A 16,196-nucleotide genomic window follows, 5' to 3' on the forward strand; every position below is an offset into this window, starting at 1 on the left:
GGGAGTTTTTGTGTGTTCTTTTTATATAAAAGTGAAGTGATTAGGAACTAGTTTTAAATCTATAGAAACTAAATTAAAAAAAAATGTTAAAGGCCAGAACAAATTAAAAGGGGCTATTAGAGGTTAAGTGTAAATTACATCTAATACTGTAAAGTATCAAGAGTAAGTACTATAAATTTCAGCTGCAAATATCTGCCATTCCAATAACCAGAACAATTTCACATTTTTTCATTTTCAAAAATTATGCAAGTTTGTGAGTTATTTGCGTATATGCTGATTTGGCCAAACCATGTATTTGTATGTCGAAATTTTTTCAATGGATCATTTATGTTATTTTTAATTATAAACCTAATTGAAGCCATTTACAAAAATTACATTCTTTTTTCGATACTTTTATAACTTGTATGCAATTTCTAATAATTTTTGCGATGGATCAAGTGTGGTTTTCTTAAATGTACACCAAATTTCAGGCATTTACATGAATAACCTAACTTTCCGATAATTTCAAAACGTCCATAATTGTTTGGCCAAATCCTGTATATGTATTCCGAAATTGGTACTATTATTTATGCTATTCTTCATTTTTGGACTAAATTTCAGGCATTTACATGAATAACTAATTTTTTCGATGCTTTTAAAACGTCCATGATTGTTTGCCCAAACCCTGTATATGTAATCCAAAATTTGAATGACAAGTTTTTTTTCGATCACATATTTTATTCTTTATTTTTGGACTAAATTTCAGCCACTTACATGCAATTTTTTGATACTTTTAGAACGTCACTGCTTTTTGGAAATAAATATTTATCGATCGATCGGTTATGTTATTCTTAACAAACATTTTTATTCTTTCAAACATTTTTATGAAGAAATAAAGAAGTTATGGATTTTTGGTCGGAATGGACCACCGTGCATTGGGAATATTTTTGTTTAATTTCGCAAATTTGATCACAAAACATTCCTATGTCTGGAACTCTTGTTAAAGAAAATGCCAAGCAAATCGCCATAAAATTTGGAACGACAACATTTGTTGCATTAAAGGCCAGGCGGCAGAAGTGTCTGAAGATGATGTTAACGAATTTAGACAAAGACTTCAATTATTCCTTCGCGAGTTTAAACCAGAAAATGTGTACAATGCTGAAAGAATTATTCAAAACAAATTTTTAGTTTTTGGTTTCTTAAGTAATTTGTCGTTATTTGTGTATTTTACAAGTGGAATTCCCCAATTTAATGGAGAAGGTTTCGATGATTGGCAGTTCCGGGTGAGAACTCATCTGGATTTTCTGAGCTTATTGGATGTTCAAACCGGCAGTTCTCCAAGTGATGCAGCAGCCTTGGCAGAATATTTTCGAAGAGATGAGAAAGCAAAGGACAGAATCTTAAGTTTTTTTCATTTCGATTGCTTGAGTTTCATAAGGGACAAGAAACTGCATTTGATATGTGGAACAGTTTGCCTTTGCCAAACAATCTGTAGTCAACCAACTATTGTTAACGAAGAAATTGGCCAAGTTAAGAATGAACGAAGGAGATTCGATTATTCGAAAATTTGATCCGACAATTAAAATTGGCTGGAGCTAAAATGGAAAATTCAGATGTGTTAGCACAGTTATTTTTAAAACTTCCAGAAAAATACGAACCCCTATAGAAATAGTCGCTGCAAAGAACGATGAATCCATTTTGGCAAATCATATTGGAGAAATGAATGGAATCAGCAACAAAGGTTTTGAAATTCAAATAAATGAAGTTTTATATACTCCAGACTTGAGAGATAATTTATTATCTATACGAAAAATTATAATTTTAAAAGTTGAATCAGAAATTGCAACAGCGTATCTTCAAGATAATTTTTATGAATTCCAATTAGAGCATAGAATGAGATCTGCCTCTTCCTACAATAAAAATTAAGCTGAATTGTGGCATAAGCGTTTAGGTCACATGCAATGAAAGTAACATTTGAAAATGGACATTAAATATCGAGAACTTCTAGGCAGCTTAATGTACTTTATATTGTGTTCAATACCGGATATATGCTACCAAATTGGATATCTTGGCAGATTTCAAAAAAGTTAAACCGAGACACATTGGCAATATTTAAAGAGAGTTGTAAGATATATAAAGGGAACATCTTCTATGAAGCTGATTTTTATAAATAACAATTAGCCTGTAATTGGATATACGGACGCATATTGGGGTTCTGATCTTCTTGATCGAAAGTCTGTTAGCGGTTATGTATTTAAAGTATACGACTGTACAATTTCTTGAAGAAGTAAGAAGCAACAGACTGTAGCCATATCGTCGTCAGAATCTGAATATGTAGCTCTTAGCTTAGCGACCACAGAAGCAATTTTGTTAAGAGGAATAATGCAAGTTCTCAAAGAAATAGATGACAATTATCAAATTAAAATTTATGGAGACAATAGAGGTTGTATAGGAATGACAACTTATTTAGAACCAAACACCATTTTATTCAAGATAATACAGCAAGTGGAATAATCAAGCTTATGCCAATTTCTACTGAAATGCAGTTATTTATTTATCTTTATTTTGTTTTCGCGGAGCATTGAAAAAGTTTTACCTGCAGCGGCGATTATATGATCAGGTAAGGGAAGAGTTGAAGATTATTCCGAGATTTTTTGTTTTATTAACAATTTCAATTCGTTGGTTATTAAGAATGACGTCAGGAACAATGTGCGTTTGAGTAGAACGAGAAATTATTAAGCATTTGGATTTGGTAAGATTTAAGCAATGCCCATTCGATGTAGCCCATTGATGAATTTTTAATACGTCAGAGTTCAGTTTAATAACAGATTCGTTTATTTTGCTGGTGCTGCTACATAGATATAGTTGTACGTCATCTGCATACAAATGAATTTTACAGTGTGACAATTGTTGAGGTAAATCATTTATATATACCGAGAAAAGCAAAGGTCCTAAGATTGATCCTTGAGGAACACCTTTAGTTACAGATAGTTGGCCTTTTATATATACATATTGAAATCTATTTTCAAGATAAGAGGACATAAGACACGTTGCAGATGAGTTAAAATTAAACAGGTTATTAAGTTTCATACAAAGCTAATTATGGTTGACAATATCAAATGCCTTAGAATGATCCAAAAGCGCTAAGAATGTAATATTACCACTGTCAATATAGCCTCTAATATCTTCTGACACATCAATAAGAGCGGTAATGCAGCTATGTTTAGGACGAAAGCCGGATTGCCTATTCGATTTTATACTAAAACATACATTAAATACATCAGCTTGGGTAACACATCTAAAGGAGAACGAATTTAATAGTCTTGTAGAACTTATAGGACTTACACTGGAATAATAATTTGGATTAGCATTAATATTCGGAAGTTTGGTAAAAGACTCATTTAACAAATTAACATCAATATCCGAAGAATTTGCAATCTTGTGATTTGCTGATACCAATATCGCGAATGATTCTCCACGTTTTTTTTTGGTGTCTAAGAAAAAAAACTAGAGTAGTACGGGGATTTTGCGCATGTAATTAGTTTATTCACTACTTTTTAGGGTATTCAATCGATTAACCGTTAATCGATTAATTTTGGTCGGTTAACTGTTCGAATAATTTGAAATTGACTATTTTCGAATAACAAATAAACCGATTAATTTTCGTCGATTAACCGAAATTTCTTTTTTTTTTGTTTTTTGCACTTTATATAGAAATATAACTATATAAAACACACAAATTTTATTTCTTAACTCGTGAACATTTCCTTCTAGTAATAGTTTTTTGAAGTATTGTACGAAAACTGAAACTAAGGAATTTGGAAATGACCGTTTTTCTAGAATGTTTCTATGATGAACTTTGTCCTAATAAGTCCGAGGACGACATGGTATTAGAGGAAACTGAAGACATTACTGAAACGAGTATATTATCAGATCTTGACATAACTAATAAATTATTCAAAATCTAAAAAAATCCAAAAAGAACTCCAATGGTATGATAGAGGATTTTATATGCTTAGAGAAAACTATCATGCCTTACTTTCCATTTCTACAATCAGTGAGGGAGTTTAGTCAAGTCAAGTTTTATTAAAAAGTAAAAAAAAATCGTTTAAAAGGAAAGCATTTAAATTATATTATTTTTTAAAAAGAATATTTAAGAAGATTCCCTATTTGTTGTTTTATTGAATTGTTATGTTTTGTTTGGTTTTTATGTTTTTGTTTTTTTTTATTAACAAAATGCTTATAAAAGTACACAAAATTCGTGTTTTTCCTTTCAATATAAAATTAAAATACAAATTATTCGGTTAATCGAATAATTTAAAATTAATCGATTATTAACCGATTAAATCTAAAACCCGATTAATTATTTTCTCGATTAACCGATTAAACCAGGAACCCGATTAATTGAATACCCTACTGCTTTTCGTGCATTTGTGTATTCAGTATGTAGATCATTAGTTTTAAAGCGTTTCCAACATTGAAAAGCGAAATAACGCTGCTGAATTTTTGTCTTAATTTGTTCATTAAACCAAGGTTTAGCATTTTTGTGTGACACTGTTTTAAATGGTACAGTTCTACGAAATATTTCAGCAAGATTTTCTTCAAGGAAGTTTACTTGACTATCAACTTCGGGCATAAAATAGATAGAATTTCAGTCTGTGTTATTTAATTCATTGAACATAATGTTATAATCCATATGTTTAAAGTAATAGTACATAGTATTGTCATTCGAATGTTGAGGTATAAATTTGTAGTTCAGGAAAATTAAATCATGCTTTGAGAAACATGGTACGGAGATCTGCTCATATAGTAAAATTTTTTATCTGCAACTGTTTGAAATTTTTGTTTGAAATATAGTCTACAGATCAAGAAATATTCAGTTACTTTGAAAACACTGGTAGAGTTAAAAACAAGCCGCGAAGTGGTCGCCCAAAGAAACTACATCGTAGAGATGTAAAATTCATTTTAAAAGAAGTCAACAAAAACCCAAAAGTAAATACCACAAAATTGGCCGAAGAACTCGCAACAAGATCAGATGATATTGTTTATTCACGATCAATTCAAAGAACCTTAAATAATAATGGTAATTAAAGCAGAACTCCTCATAAATTAGCAAACGGATCGCAAACTTAGTTTGGAATTCGCCCAAAAGCACTTTAAAAAGGACATGGAATTCTGGAAGCGAGTTTTGTTCACTGATGAGTTGAAGTATAACATATTTAGAAGTGATGATAGGCTTGCCAGAAGTACTGTTTTCAACAGTACGCGTACTTTTTTTTAGTTTTTGTACTTTTAACTGCATAACCCCTAAAGAAGTACGCAAATGTACTTCTTTTTAGTATCTGTACTTCTTTTTGTACTCTTTTTCTACCTTTTTTGTACTTTCATCATAATTTTATAAACATGTCCATACAAAACAAACAAACGCCCAAAAATGTGATAAATATTTATAATTTATTTAAATGTATCAGTAAATTTTAAAGTCAACAAGTAAGAGATCTATATTCGGCTGTGTCGATTTTATTTACCCTTCACCAAAATATACTTTAAAATACAAATTTGAAATATTTTTAGGTAAACAAAATTTAATTTTTTTTCCAGTTGTTTTTTCGATTTTTTTTTTAAATTTAATAATTTTTTTTAATTTTAAAAAATTTAAAAAAAATTTGGTGAAAAAAAATTCGGGTTAAAAAATATTTTTTTCCGATTTTGACCCATTTTTTTAATTTTTAAAAAAAAATTTGGAAATTGACCCTGAATCTCCTTTGGGTCAAAATAACCCAAAAACTGTATTATAGCCAAAATTCGGGAAAAATGCAAATTTTTAAGTTTTTTTTAAAAATTTTGCTACTAAAAAAATACTTTTGCTATTGAATGCAAAAGAATCGAAATGTGTACGTTATTATCGTTGTAATGAGATATAAATGACAAAATTTGGTTAAAAAATGGTAAAGTTATTACAAATTCGCCAGACCATTAACGTGTCTCAGGCCACTTGAACAAGAAATTTATGAAAAAAAATTAACATATTTCGAGAAAAATTAAAATAAAAGCTAATTTTTACTTAAAATATATCCGTATTTACTTGTGTATGAGTTTTTGCCTTCGTAGGCTACCGTTAACCTATTCGCAGGTATGGCCAAACAAATTATTTTTTTAACGGCTGTTTCGAATCTCCATTTTTAAATTTTTAAAAATTTTGTTAAACAAATTTCAGAATTTTTCGATCATCACATTGGGATTTATTGAGATCATAATAGGTAATAAAAAGATGAAAAATGTATATCAATACCTCTTACAGTTTTTCCGTACCTGCGATTTAAATTTTTCGATTTTCAAGAAAAACTAATTTTTTGTCCATATTTTGGCGAATGAGCCGAATTTCCTTACTGTTAAATTTTAAATTTTACTGTTAAATTTTAAGTAAAACCTATTCATAATATTATAGTCCCGGTAATTTTAAATATGGTCTGAAAGTTTTACTAAAATCGGAAAACGTTTACCTTCAAATTGTGAAGGTCAAAGGTCAAATTTTTCAATATTTGGAATTTCTAATGAAATTATAACGAAATGTTATATATTTTGGGCCGATTTTAGATGTAAGGTAGTATAACCAATTCTCTGTAATCTATGTTTTAAAGGAATGATTTATTGCAATAAATAAAAGCTGTTATATCCAAATGTTTGATAATGGAATCCTACAACACATTGAGAATCGAATAGAAGGTGGAATTTACGAATTGTTATTGAAATAACTATATATTTAAAGATAAAATCTGTCTTTTTAAAGACAAAAAAAAACTGTGATTATTATAATCTGTTTTTTTTAAAGACACATTTTTGTTTTGTTTCCTGTTTAAACTGTCTTCTTAAAGACACATTTTTGTTTGTTCAATCTGTCTTTTTAAAGACAATTTTTTTTAATATTTCATCTTTTGGAATCAAACTTAATCGATTTTTGTTTATTTTTTTTAAATTAATCATAATTATAATTTTTTTTGTTTCTTTTAACGTAAATACTCTTAATAATTTTTTCAAATTAGTTTTATTTAATTTCTACTGTAATACCATAAAAAAAGGATTGTATATAATAATTGTTTCTAACTTTTCAACTGATAAAATCCTGATCCTGAAGTGAAGTGAAGAGAGCTCTGTTCATCGTCCGGATAAAGGGTGAGTAATAAAAAAATATTTGTTTTTCTTAATATCAATATACAAACAATTTTTTTTATTGTAATTTTTTTTGACTATTTTTCAATTTTAATTAATATTTCTACTAAAAAATGTATATAGTAATTATTTTTTTTTTAAAAATTGAATCTAAAAAAACTGAACCGATTAAAAATGTTAATATTAATTTAATTTAATTTGTTTAATTATTTCGTGATGGAATAAAATATTTATTAATAATGGGGTAAATAAATTATAGGAACATTTGTTGTATTAGGGAATATCCGATTTCTATATGGCCAACAGTGAGATTATTTGATCTACTCGCTGGTGCTCTCAACCAGTTTTTTTTGTAACTCGGCAAATTTCAAGGTATAGACAAGTTCCCACACCATCTGAGCTAGAGCCGGTGCACAAGAACACCGAACTGTCTCTTTTAACACCCAACCATAAGCTCGACTGATACAAATTGTACTGCTTTTTTCTGGCAAGCCTAAAGTGATGGGAGAGATAAAGTATGGCGCAAAACAAATACAGCAATGGATCCGAAAAACTTACTCGCTACAGTTAAGCATGGTTTTGGAAGTGTGATGGTCGCTGCTTCTGGAGTGGGAAAGTTAGTGTTTATTGAGGATAATATGGATCGTTATCAGTACAAATATATTTTGGAACAAAATTTGAGAGCATCCGTTGATATTTTAACTCTTGGTTAAAGTTGGATTTTTCAGCAAGATAACGATCGGAAACATTGGTCTCAAATTGTCAAAGATGGGCTACTCTATCATGCCCCTTGACAATTGATCCGAAAACATCTTATTACTTGTGCACCAAAGTTAAAGGAGAACCTTCCAGAAGAATGGCAAAATATAACGTCCGCAGAACTGGAAAATTTAGTTGCTTGGATGCCCAGACGCTTGTAGATGCCCAACAAAATATTGAATTTAATGAAAATTTGTATTCGCTGAAAATGTTGATTTAGTGTACAGATCGTATGTAGACTTTTGTCAACATATTTTTTTAATTTTTTGTGAATAAAAGTTAAATTAATTATAAATTTAGCTATATTTTTTTTTTGTTATATTACTAAAAATGCATTTGAAATAAAACTGCATCATTACTTTTACTTATTATGGTAGACTTTTGTCGGTCACTGTATGTACATATTTGTGTATTTTACAAGAAAGTACAACTTCTTTCTGTCAGCTTTTAGATCAAATTTTAAATTTTATTATCGCAGTTTTGTTGTCAAAATAGTTCTGTTCAAATCTTGAATCTATGTTTTTCGCGGAAGATGCATGGAATTGAAATGATTTCTTTTTGTTTTTTGTTATTTTTTTTCGTATTTGTATTTATTGTATTTATTCAAATCTTAAATCTAAATATTAATTTTTGTTTACGTCCCACCACAGTTGGACGAAAAATGATGTTTAATTTATAGATCCTATCATCAGCGCAGGTCTATTGGATTCTTTCTTCTTAGTCGGATGTAGCCATTACTTCTCATTAATGTACGTGCAAGTCGGTTAGGGTGAACTTCTAACTTTTTCAAATATGAATCCGCTTGTTTTTTTGATTTCATTTTTCACCAGGAAGACACCTAGGTCCTTATAAATGTTAATATTTCTAACATACCAGGGCGATGCTGTTATCATTCTTAATATTTTATTTTGGAATCTTTGAATTTTCTCAATATTAGAAGCTGAAGCCGTGCCCCATAATTGAATTCCATAGCACCATATGGGTTATATTGTTCAGGTGTACAGCAAAAGTTTACAATCTAAACTCACTCTCGAGTTTTTACCAATTATTTGAGTCAATTTCGTATCTACATACATATATGCTTTTTCCAGGTCTAGATGCAGACCTAGATTGTTTATATGATTATGTGATTATTTATTAGGATTGGAGGGCACGATTCTCTACGCAATGTGAAAGTGAGATGTATACATTTTTGCTCGTTTACTTTTATTCTCCATTGTTTTAACCACCTTTCTATGTCGAGTATATGGTCTTGAAAAAGTATAGATGCTTATTAGGGGTTTTCATGTATGGCAGAATAGCTGTGTCGTCAGCAAATGTTGATATGTGGGTTCGACTGTTAGTTGGCATATCACAAGTATATAGCAAATATAGGTAGGGACCCAGTATACCCAGTCAATAGGCTGTGGTGAACTTATTTGTTATTAAATAAACTAAAAACATATGAAGTTTTTTTTAGACCTTCCTTAGGCGGTCACCTCTCAATAATGGACAAATTTATGGCGACCGTAGCTGTCCACTATAGAGAGTTTTCACTGTATTCAAATAAATAACTCCAAAAAACTGGACAAAATTTTTGTAAAATCCCAAAATCCCTCGCCAAGAAATTGTGTCCCAAAATCAAATTTGTAATCCCCAATTTTAGAACAAATCCGCCGATCTGGCAACACAGCAACACAATACGTATGACCACTTGTCTACTGATTAACGCATAATTGCAACATTGATGATTTTATTACCCAGACTATTTGATATTTTCACACCTAAAACTATTTGCAAATAATACATTTTACATAATTGCTGTCATGTGACCGGTAGGCGCTCCACTTTATGTAGCTGAAATTTAAACACACACATCCATCATTTACATGTTTTTTCCGTGCACTATTCTGAGTACGTTTCACTTGTGAATGACATGGTTCGCTTCGGTGTTGGCACTTGGTTACAACGAACATGTATGTAAGTTTTGCTGCTACCACAAAGTCTTGGCTCTGTCGAACCAAATTGCTAACTGAAAAGCCTCTTTGTAATGAAATACTTCGAGAGAATATGGCAAATAAGTATTCTCAAATGAATTTTGTCTCTCTTGTTTATTGGTATAAATGTGGTCATCGTTTGTTGGAAAATTCTACATTTACTGTTAGTGGTGTGTGTGTTATTGTTCCCAAATTTAAGAGCTTTATCACTGACTTTAAGAGACTTGGTAGTAGAAACAACAAAAGGGAGACAAAACTAATGTGATAGAGAGGCATTGAAAGAGTATATATGTCCGCATATGTATATGTATGTAGTGATGGTGGTGTGGTGGAAGCTCAAATCCAGATATGGGTGTATGAGATTTTCAATATGACTATATGCATATGCATGTATGGTGTTTCACACATTTACCTACATACACACATGTACAATGCACACACACACATTCGCGGTGGTCCATTTCTATCGGAGAAATAACTGTTTGTTGGGGAGTTTTTTTTTTGTGCAAGTGACTTTTAATTTATATATTGAGTGTGTGTGTGTGTTTTGGTACCCAAGCTGGACGTTGTTTGTGTACATAACTCAGACAGTGTATGTGTATGCATGTACAAGTGAATGTGTGCTTATCAATGTTTGTACATACATAGCTAAAAGAGTTAAGAGCTTCTCTTAATAAATTTCATATGGTCATACATAGAAATGTATGTACTAATATGTACATATTTAGGGTGACAAAGGTGGTCCGTCATACATGTAAATATGTATGTATGTCTGTAGATTTTGTTTAATGGTAAGTTGTTGTTTCTTATCGCATTAATAATATACAGACATGAGTGTAAAAAAGATACTGGTTTGAATATGAGGGATGCATCAGTTAAAAATTTGATATAATAAGTTCAAAATTTTGAATTTTGTAATGTCCTGCGGTTATATACCTACACTCAAATAAAGATACATATGTATGTATGTATGTATGTAGGTAGGTTTGTATAGGTAAATTGATGACATGTGATACTCACGAACATTAACAATATGTGTTGTTCTCAAAAATGAAGATATTGAGTATTTAATACAATTCTGTAGCCGGATGCATGCGGAAATTACTGCCCGCACCCACTCAAAGAGTAAGATAAACGTACATATGTGAACAAGTCGCTGTTGACGCAAAATGTGAAGTAGTAAGTGAAACTTTACGATACCAACGAAACAAAAGCAAAGCACTTACTACAACACTTCATCTTCATTGCTACCACCATCACCACCACCAAAACCAATATCTACCAACACCGCACCATCGCTACCAGAGTCGAAATAAATGCGAGAGCAGGCAGCTTTAATTTGAATAAACTCTTTTCTTGGCTTTTGTTTTGTACACACACATGCAAATGTATACAGTATATCAACATACTACATATATAGGTGTATGCATGGGTTAAGTTGTTTGGTGTATTCGCCTACGCTGACGCTGACGCTTACGTTGAAGTCTACGTCGACGTACCCGACAAATAGAAATAAAAACAATTGATGTGGTCTGGAGTTTCTCTGTCCCATGCCCATGTTGTAGCATTTGTTTTTAACCATTTAACCAGCCTCATGTATGAAAAGAGAGCGCGCGTGAGTGAACCATTCAACGAAAGAGTAAATTCAAGATAATACAAAACAAAAACAGAGCACAGAACAGAACAGAAAACTCAACAAACCTCCTCCAACTTGTGCTAAAGCCAAGCAAAAAATGTACTGTGACCATTAAAAGCTGGATGGTTTGCTTAATTCGCACAGAGAAAATAATAATAATAATAGATAGATGAAGGAAGGAATGAAAATGAATGAATGAATGGTTGGATGGATGGATGCATGGATTGTTGTTGTTGCTGGTAGGTTGGTGTGTTGAATAGATATTTGATGGACAAATGTAAGTTCATTAGATGCATACGGTCTGTCGCATTGTGAGGACGTGCATTATTTATAGTTCTCTGTAACGGTGTTTTATTTTGTATTTACATTACAAAATTTCGTATTTTTATTTACATGCTTGTATGTATGTATGTATATCGTAGCATCAACAAAGCATCATCGTCATCACCATAGTTATTTAAGAATAGTATTAAGAGTTACATTATTCTGATAGTGCGTGAATCGGTCGTGTGTTTAACTTAAATGTTCCCAAATCGATCATATTCGTACACTCAGGCATATGTAAAGCCCTCAACGCTGTTGACGTCTTCGCCTTCGTTGTCGTCGTCAGCGTCTACTTTATCGTCGACTTTATATGTGTTTCTCAAAATCTACAATTAGTTTTTCATCCAGAAACAATAATAACAAACGTACACGGTTACAAGCAACAACAACAACAGCAACCAACATTAGCAAAAACTAATATAAGTTCTGCGCCGGAATTTATACACCAAAATAACGAAACAATACACACGCACACAAAAACACAAACACAAACACACTAGAAGATTCACACACTCAAACATATGAGAGAATTTGAACAATTCGCAATATTGATGTTTACTTACTATTGTTTCTTCTTCACTACTTGTCGTGGGGTTTGGTTGTGGTTGCGTTACGCGTAACGGTATCGAAATCAGCATCGGTAACTCATACGTACATGTGGATGTACGTTAACACTGCCGCTTTGCTGCCATTATTTTTAGTAGAATAGAGTTGTTGTTGTGTTGGTGTGTTTAGCAGCCGTTATCACCGCTGCTGCTTAAACAGTTAGTTCAGTTATCCATTCATTCATTCAGTCAACCAGCCAGTCCGTCGAATCGGCAGACAAAGACACACGTATTAGCCGCTAACAAACGACATTCGTGTATTAAACGCCAAGTGGAATAGTCGCGCGCGCGATTGTGTGTCCACCCACAATAGCAACAACAAAAACAAGTACATACATACAATAACAAAATACACCCGTTAGTGTATATCGGATTCTCATATGAAAACAAACAAACACATTAGATAAAAAGCAAAACAAAAAATACGTAAAATAAAACGACACAGCATTGCCACCTGCCTGCCTGCCAGTTCTCTGTTTCTTCCTCAATAATAGTTATCAGTAAGGAGTTAACAGCACAACCCTCTCCCGCGCATTCGCCCTTTTACATTCGACTTGGCAGCAACAACACCACATCACAACACACCACCCCACCCCCAATCTGACAACCCTCGCGCGTAACCAACAAAATAAAATCTAATTTCCAAATTGGCATCAATGTGTAAACGCCGAAAATAAAATTGAATTATCTGCACGTATGTGTCCGTAGTCACTCACAGGACATAGACGTGTTCGGACGTGTATATTTTTGGACGTTACCTTTTAAAAACCGAAAAACTTTATCAAACATACTCATACAAACATCCAAACATAACAAAAAATAAATAAATAAAAACAAAAATAAATAAATAAATTCAAAATAAAACAAGTGAATATGAATAAAACATGCTGAAGTGTAAAAAGAAAATACTACAGCTAAAACCTAAAACTAACAGAGTGATAAACGATTTAAATAAATATCATACAAGTACATACTGCGCTAAAACAACAACTTAATAATAATAATACAATTTTTTAAAATTGCTTTTTTTTTACTAATTTTACAAAAAGAAAAAACAAAAATAAAACAGAAAAATATATAGAAAATATAATAATAATAATAAGTTTCAAAAAAGTTTTTAAGGTTCCTATTAAATGTTTTATTTAAAACAAATATAAATAAAAGTACAATAAAAGAAAAACAAGTTTCTTCTAAGCAAAGTCCACCAGTGAAACATAGTATCATCGAGGACATTCATCATTATATCCATCGAAAGTATACGAATTTTTGTGCTCGAACATAACGGAAACGGTTACTCTGACACGTTCTTTGTATGCAAACACACGCACTACACACAAATGCAGACACACTATTCGTATACCTCGCATTTATCTATCAAGTTGGAATTTAACCATACACTCGTGGATACACCGACGACGTCTTGCATAGAAATCGAAAAGAAAGTTGAATGAAAACTGTGGATTCTCTTCTCCCCACCACCTCTTCACCCCTATCGACTGACACTCTATTAAAGTGACAAGTTTTTAAGTAACAAATTTAAATTTGGTCTAAAATGCGAATTAAAATGCCTGCAGTTAGGATTGCGCAAGGTTAGTTACATCCAAACAATTTATTTACATTTTATTTCTTTAAAGCTTTAATTTTAAGTGAAAGCGTGAAAAAAAGTTTATCGAAAATTACAAAAAAAAATACAAAAAAAAAACATAAATGCTAATAAACCCCTATCGCACCCAAAACAGCCAAGAATTGTGATTTCAAACTTTGACATTCTTGGCTTTACTATCGTGTGTAAGTGTGTGTCAGTGTGTATGTTTGTAAATAAACAATTTTGTATTTGTATTTATGTATTAACATATCTTGCAGCACATACGACTAGTTGTCAATTTAAAGGGGTGCATAAATTAATAACAACTATTTATCAAATATTTTTACTATTATTTGATATTAGCCAGCCTCCGCGCTCTCTAAAAAGGGAAATATTCATATTTTTGTCCTTAAATTTTCTGCGATTTAATACATCTTGTACGTTTAAATATTTCTTAAATTCATACATACAAATGTATGTTTTCACTTTGCCGACGGTATGCAACAGCAAATGTATGGACGTAGTATTCATGTTTAATAATTTTACTAAACAAAATAAATAAATAAATACTCATACGTACATGTTTACTTATTTATTCTTTCTGCAGTACATATCTTTAAAAAATCTGAACTGGGTGGGAGCGTTCAATTTGTTGGTTTCATTTAACGAAATCACGTCAAAGTGAAAATTATCGAATAATACTTATGTCCGATTATAAATCGCAGACTTTTACGATGCAGGGACCGCAATAGTTCAAAAGAAAAACATCAAATACAAACTCACAAATAATGTTGTATAACAATAAAACAATTATAAACATCATTAAATGCGCTCATGGAATAATTGTGATTATGTGACCACATGCATACCTACACACATACGTATACAAATATTCTATCTAGATACATACATACATACATACATATGTATATATCTGTGTAAATATTAATAAAATTTAGTACAATAAGGTGTGTATTTACCTACAGAAATGACGCTTAAATTCTTATCATTTATATGCAGAGTCTAATGAAACAACTGTGATTATTTTATAAATAGTGCAAAACTACAAACATACATACTTACCATACCCACTCATTCCTTATTTTATATCTGGATATTTTACAAAATACACGACGGACTTGTAAAGCGACATTAATTTTTATTTAATTGCTCTAACCCTAACTAGATTTTTTCAGAAATGTAGTTTACCGTGTGATATCTTATAAATTTTTGTATCTTTTCATTTTATTTCTCCAAAGATATTTTTGTGATAAGTGAGAGAATGTTAAAATAATTAATTTGGTTATTCTTGTTATTATTATTCTTATTCAATGATAACATATTTAAAAAAATTTATAAAAAATAGAATATTGGCGTGTAACTTTAAAGTGAAGTTTATTCTTGTTTAAGTCAGCGTTATTTTAAAATAGCTTATGTAGTTTGACTGATGTTTTAACTGATAGAACATTAATAACTTGTGGATGAGGCTTATAATTCCCATAGAGTTTAAAATTATTTTACTAGTTTATTTATTTTACTAGATAAACTTTTATGGGAAATATTTCCTAATGAGCTGACGAAATGCACAAAGAAACTAGCTGCCCCATAAAATAATCTTGAATTTTAGTTTTTGTCAGGCTTCAGGAAATTTTCAAAAAATCTATCTATCTTTCTCTATAATAGTTTTGGTCCATAAAATACATTAAAGCATATAATACATAAAGAAATAATTTTTCATATTTTCTTTGCAATAGGATTCAAATGTTTGTTTGTTATTAATTCTATCATAATACTTTTATGCATGTTTTTCTCAAACATCCTTGTAGGCTAGTTATCTACTTATCCGAATCATAAATATTACTGTAATATTGCCTCATTTGTTGGGCATACATATTTTTACATATTTTAATGACAATCCATATTTTTTACATATTGTATTTACAATGCATATTTTGTTTGTTAACTACCCAAAGTTACCAATCTTTGCAGCCATTTATTACTAGATTAATATCATGATTGAATTCGACTTTACAGCACGATAAATATTTCGATTATTTCAAAATCTTAGTCAGAATTAGAACGAAATGGATCGAATTTTATTTCCGACATATGCTGCTGTCGAAAAACATCTTTCACATTCCATTTTTCACATTGGCAAAATA

The 16,196-nt window shown here is 30.9% G+C and overlaps 1 protein-coding gene across 1 annotated transcript in view; it reads left to right on the forward strand.

The window, feature by feature from the left end:
* Window positions 1-13,453: 13,453 nt before the first annotated feature.
* Cph (Chronophage) overlaps window positions 13,454-16,196 on the forward strand; it is an 84,685-nt gene continuing 81,942 nt past the window's right edge. Inside the window, exon 1 of the mRNA XM_065506846.1 lies at window positions 13,454-14,038. Coding sequence (XP_065362918.1) covers window positions 14,002-14,038 — 37 coding nt within the window. The 5' untranslated portion in view covers window positions 13,454-14,001. The remainder of the gene's footprint in view (window positions 14,039-16,196) is intronic.

Source organism: Calliphora vicina, chromosome 4, assembly GCF_958450345.1.
Source record: "Calliphora vicina chromosome 4, idCalVici1.1, whole genome shotgun sequence".
NCBI lineage: Eukaryota > Metazoa > Arthropoda > Insecta > Diptera > Calliphoridae > Calliphora > Calliphora vicina.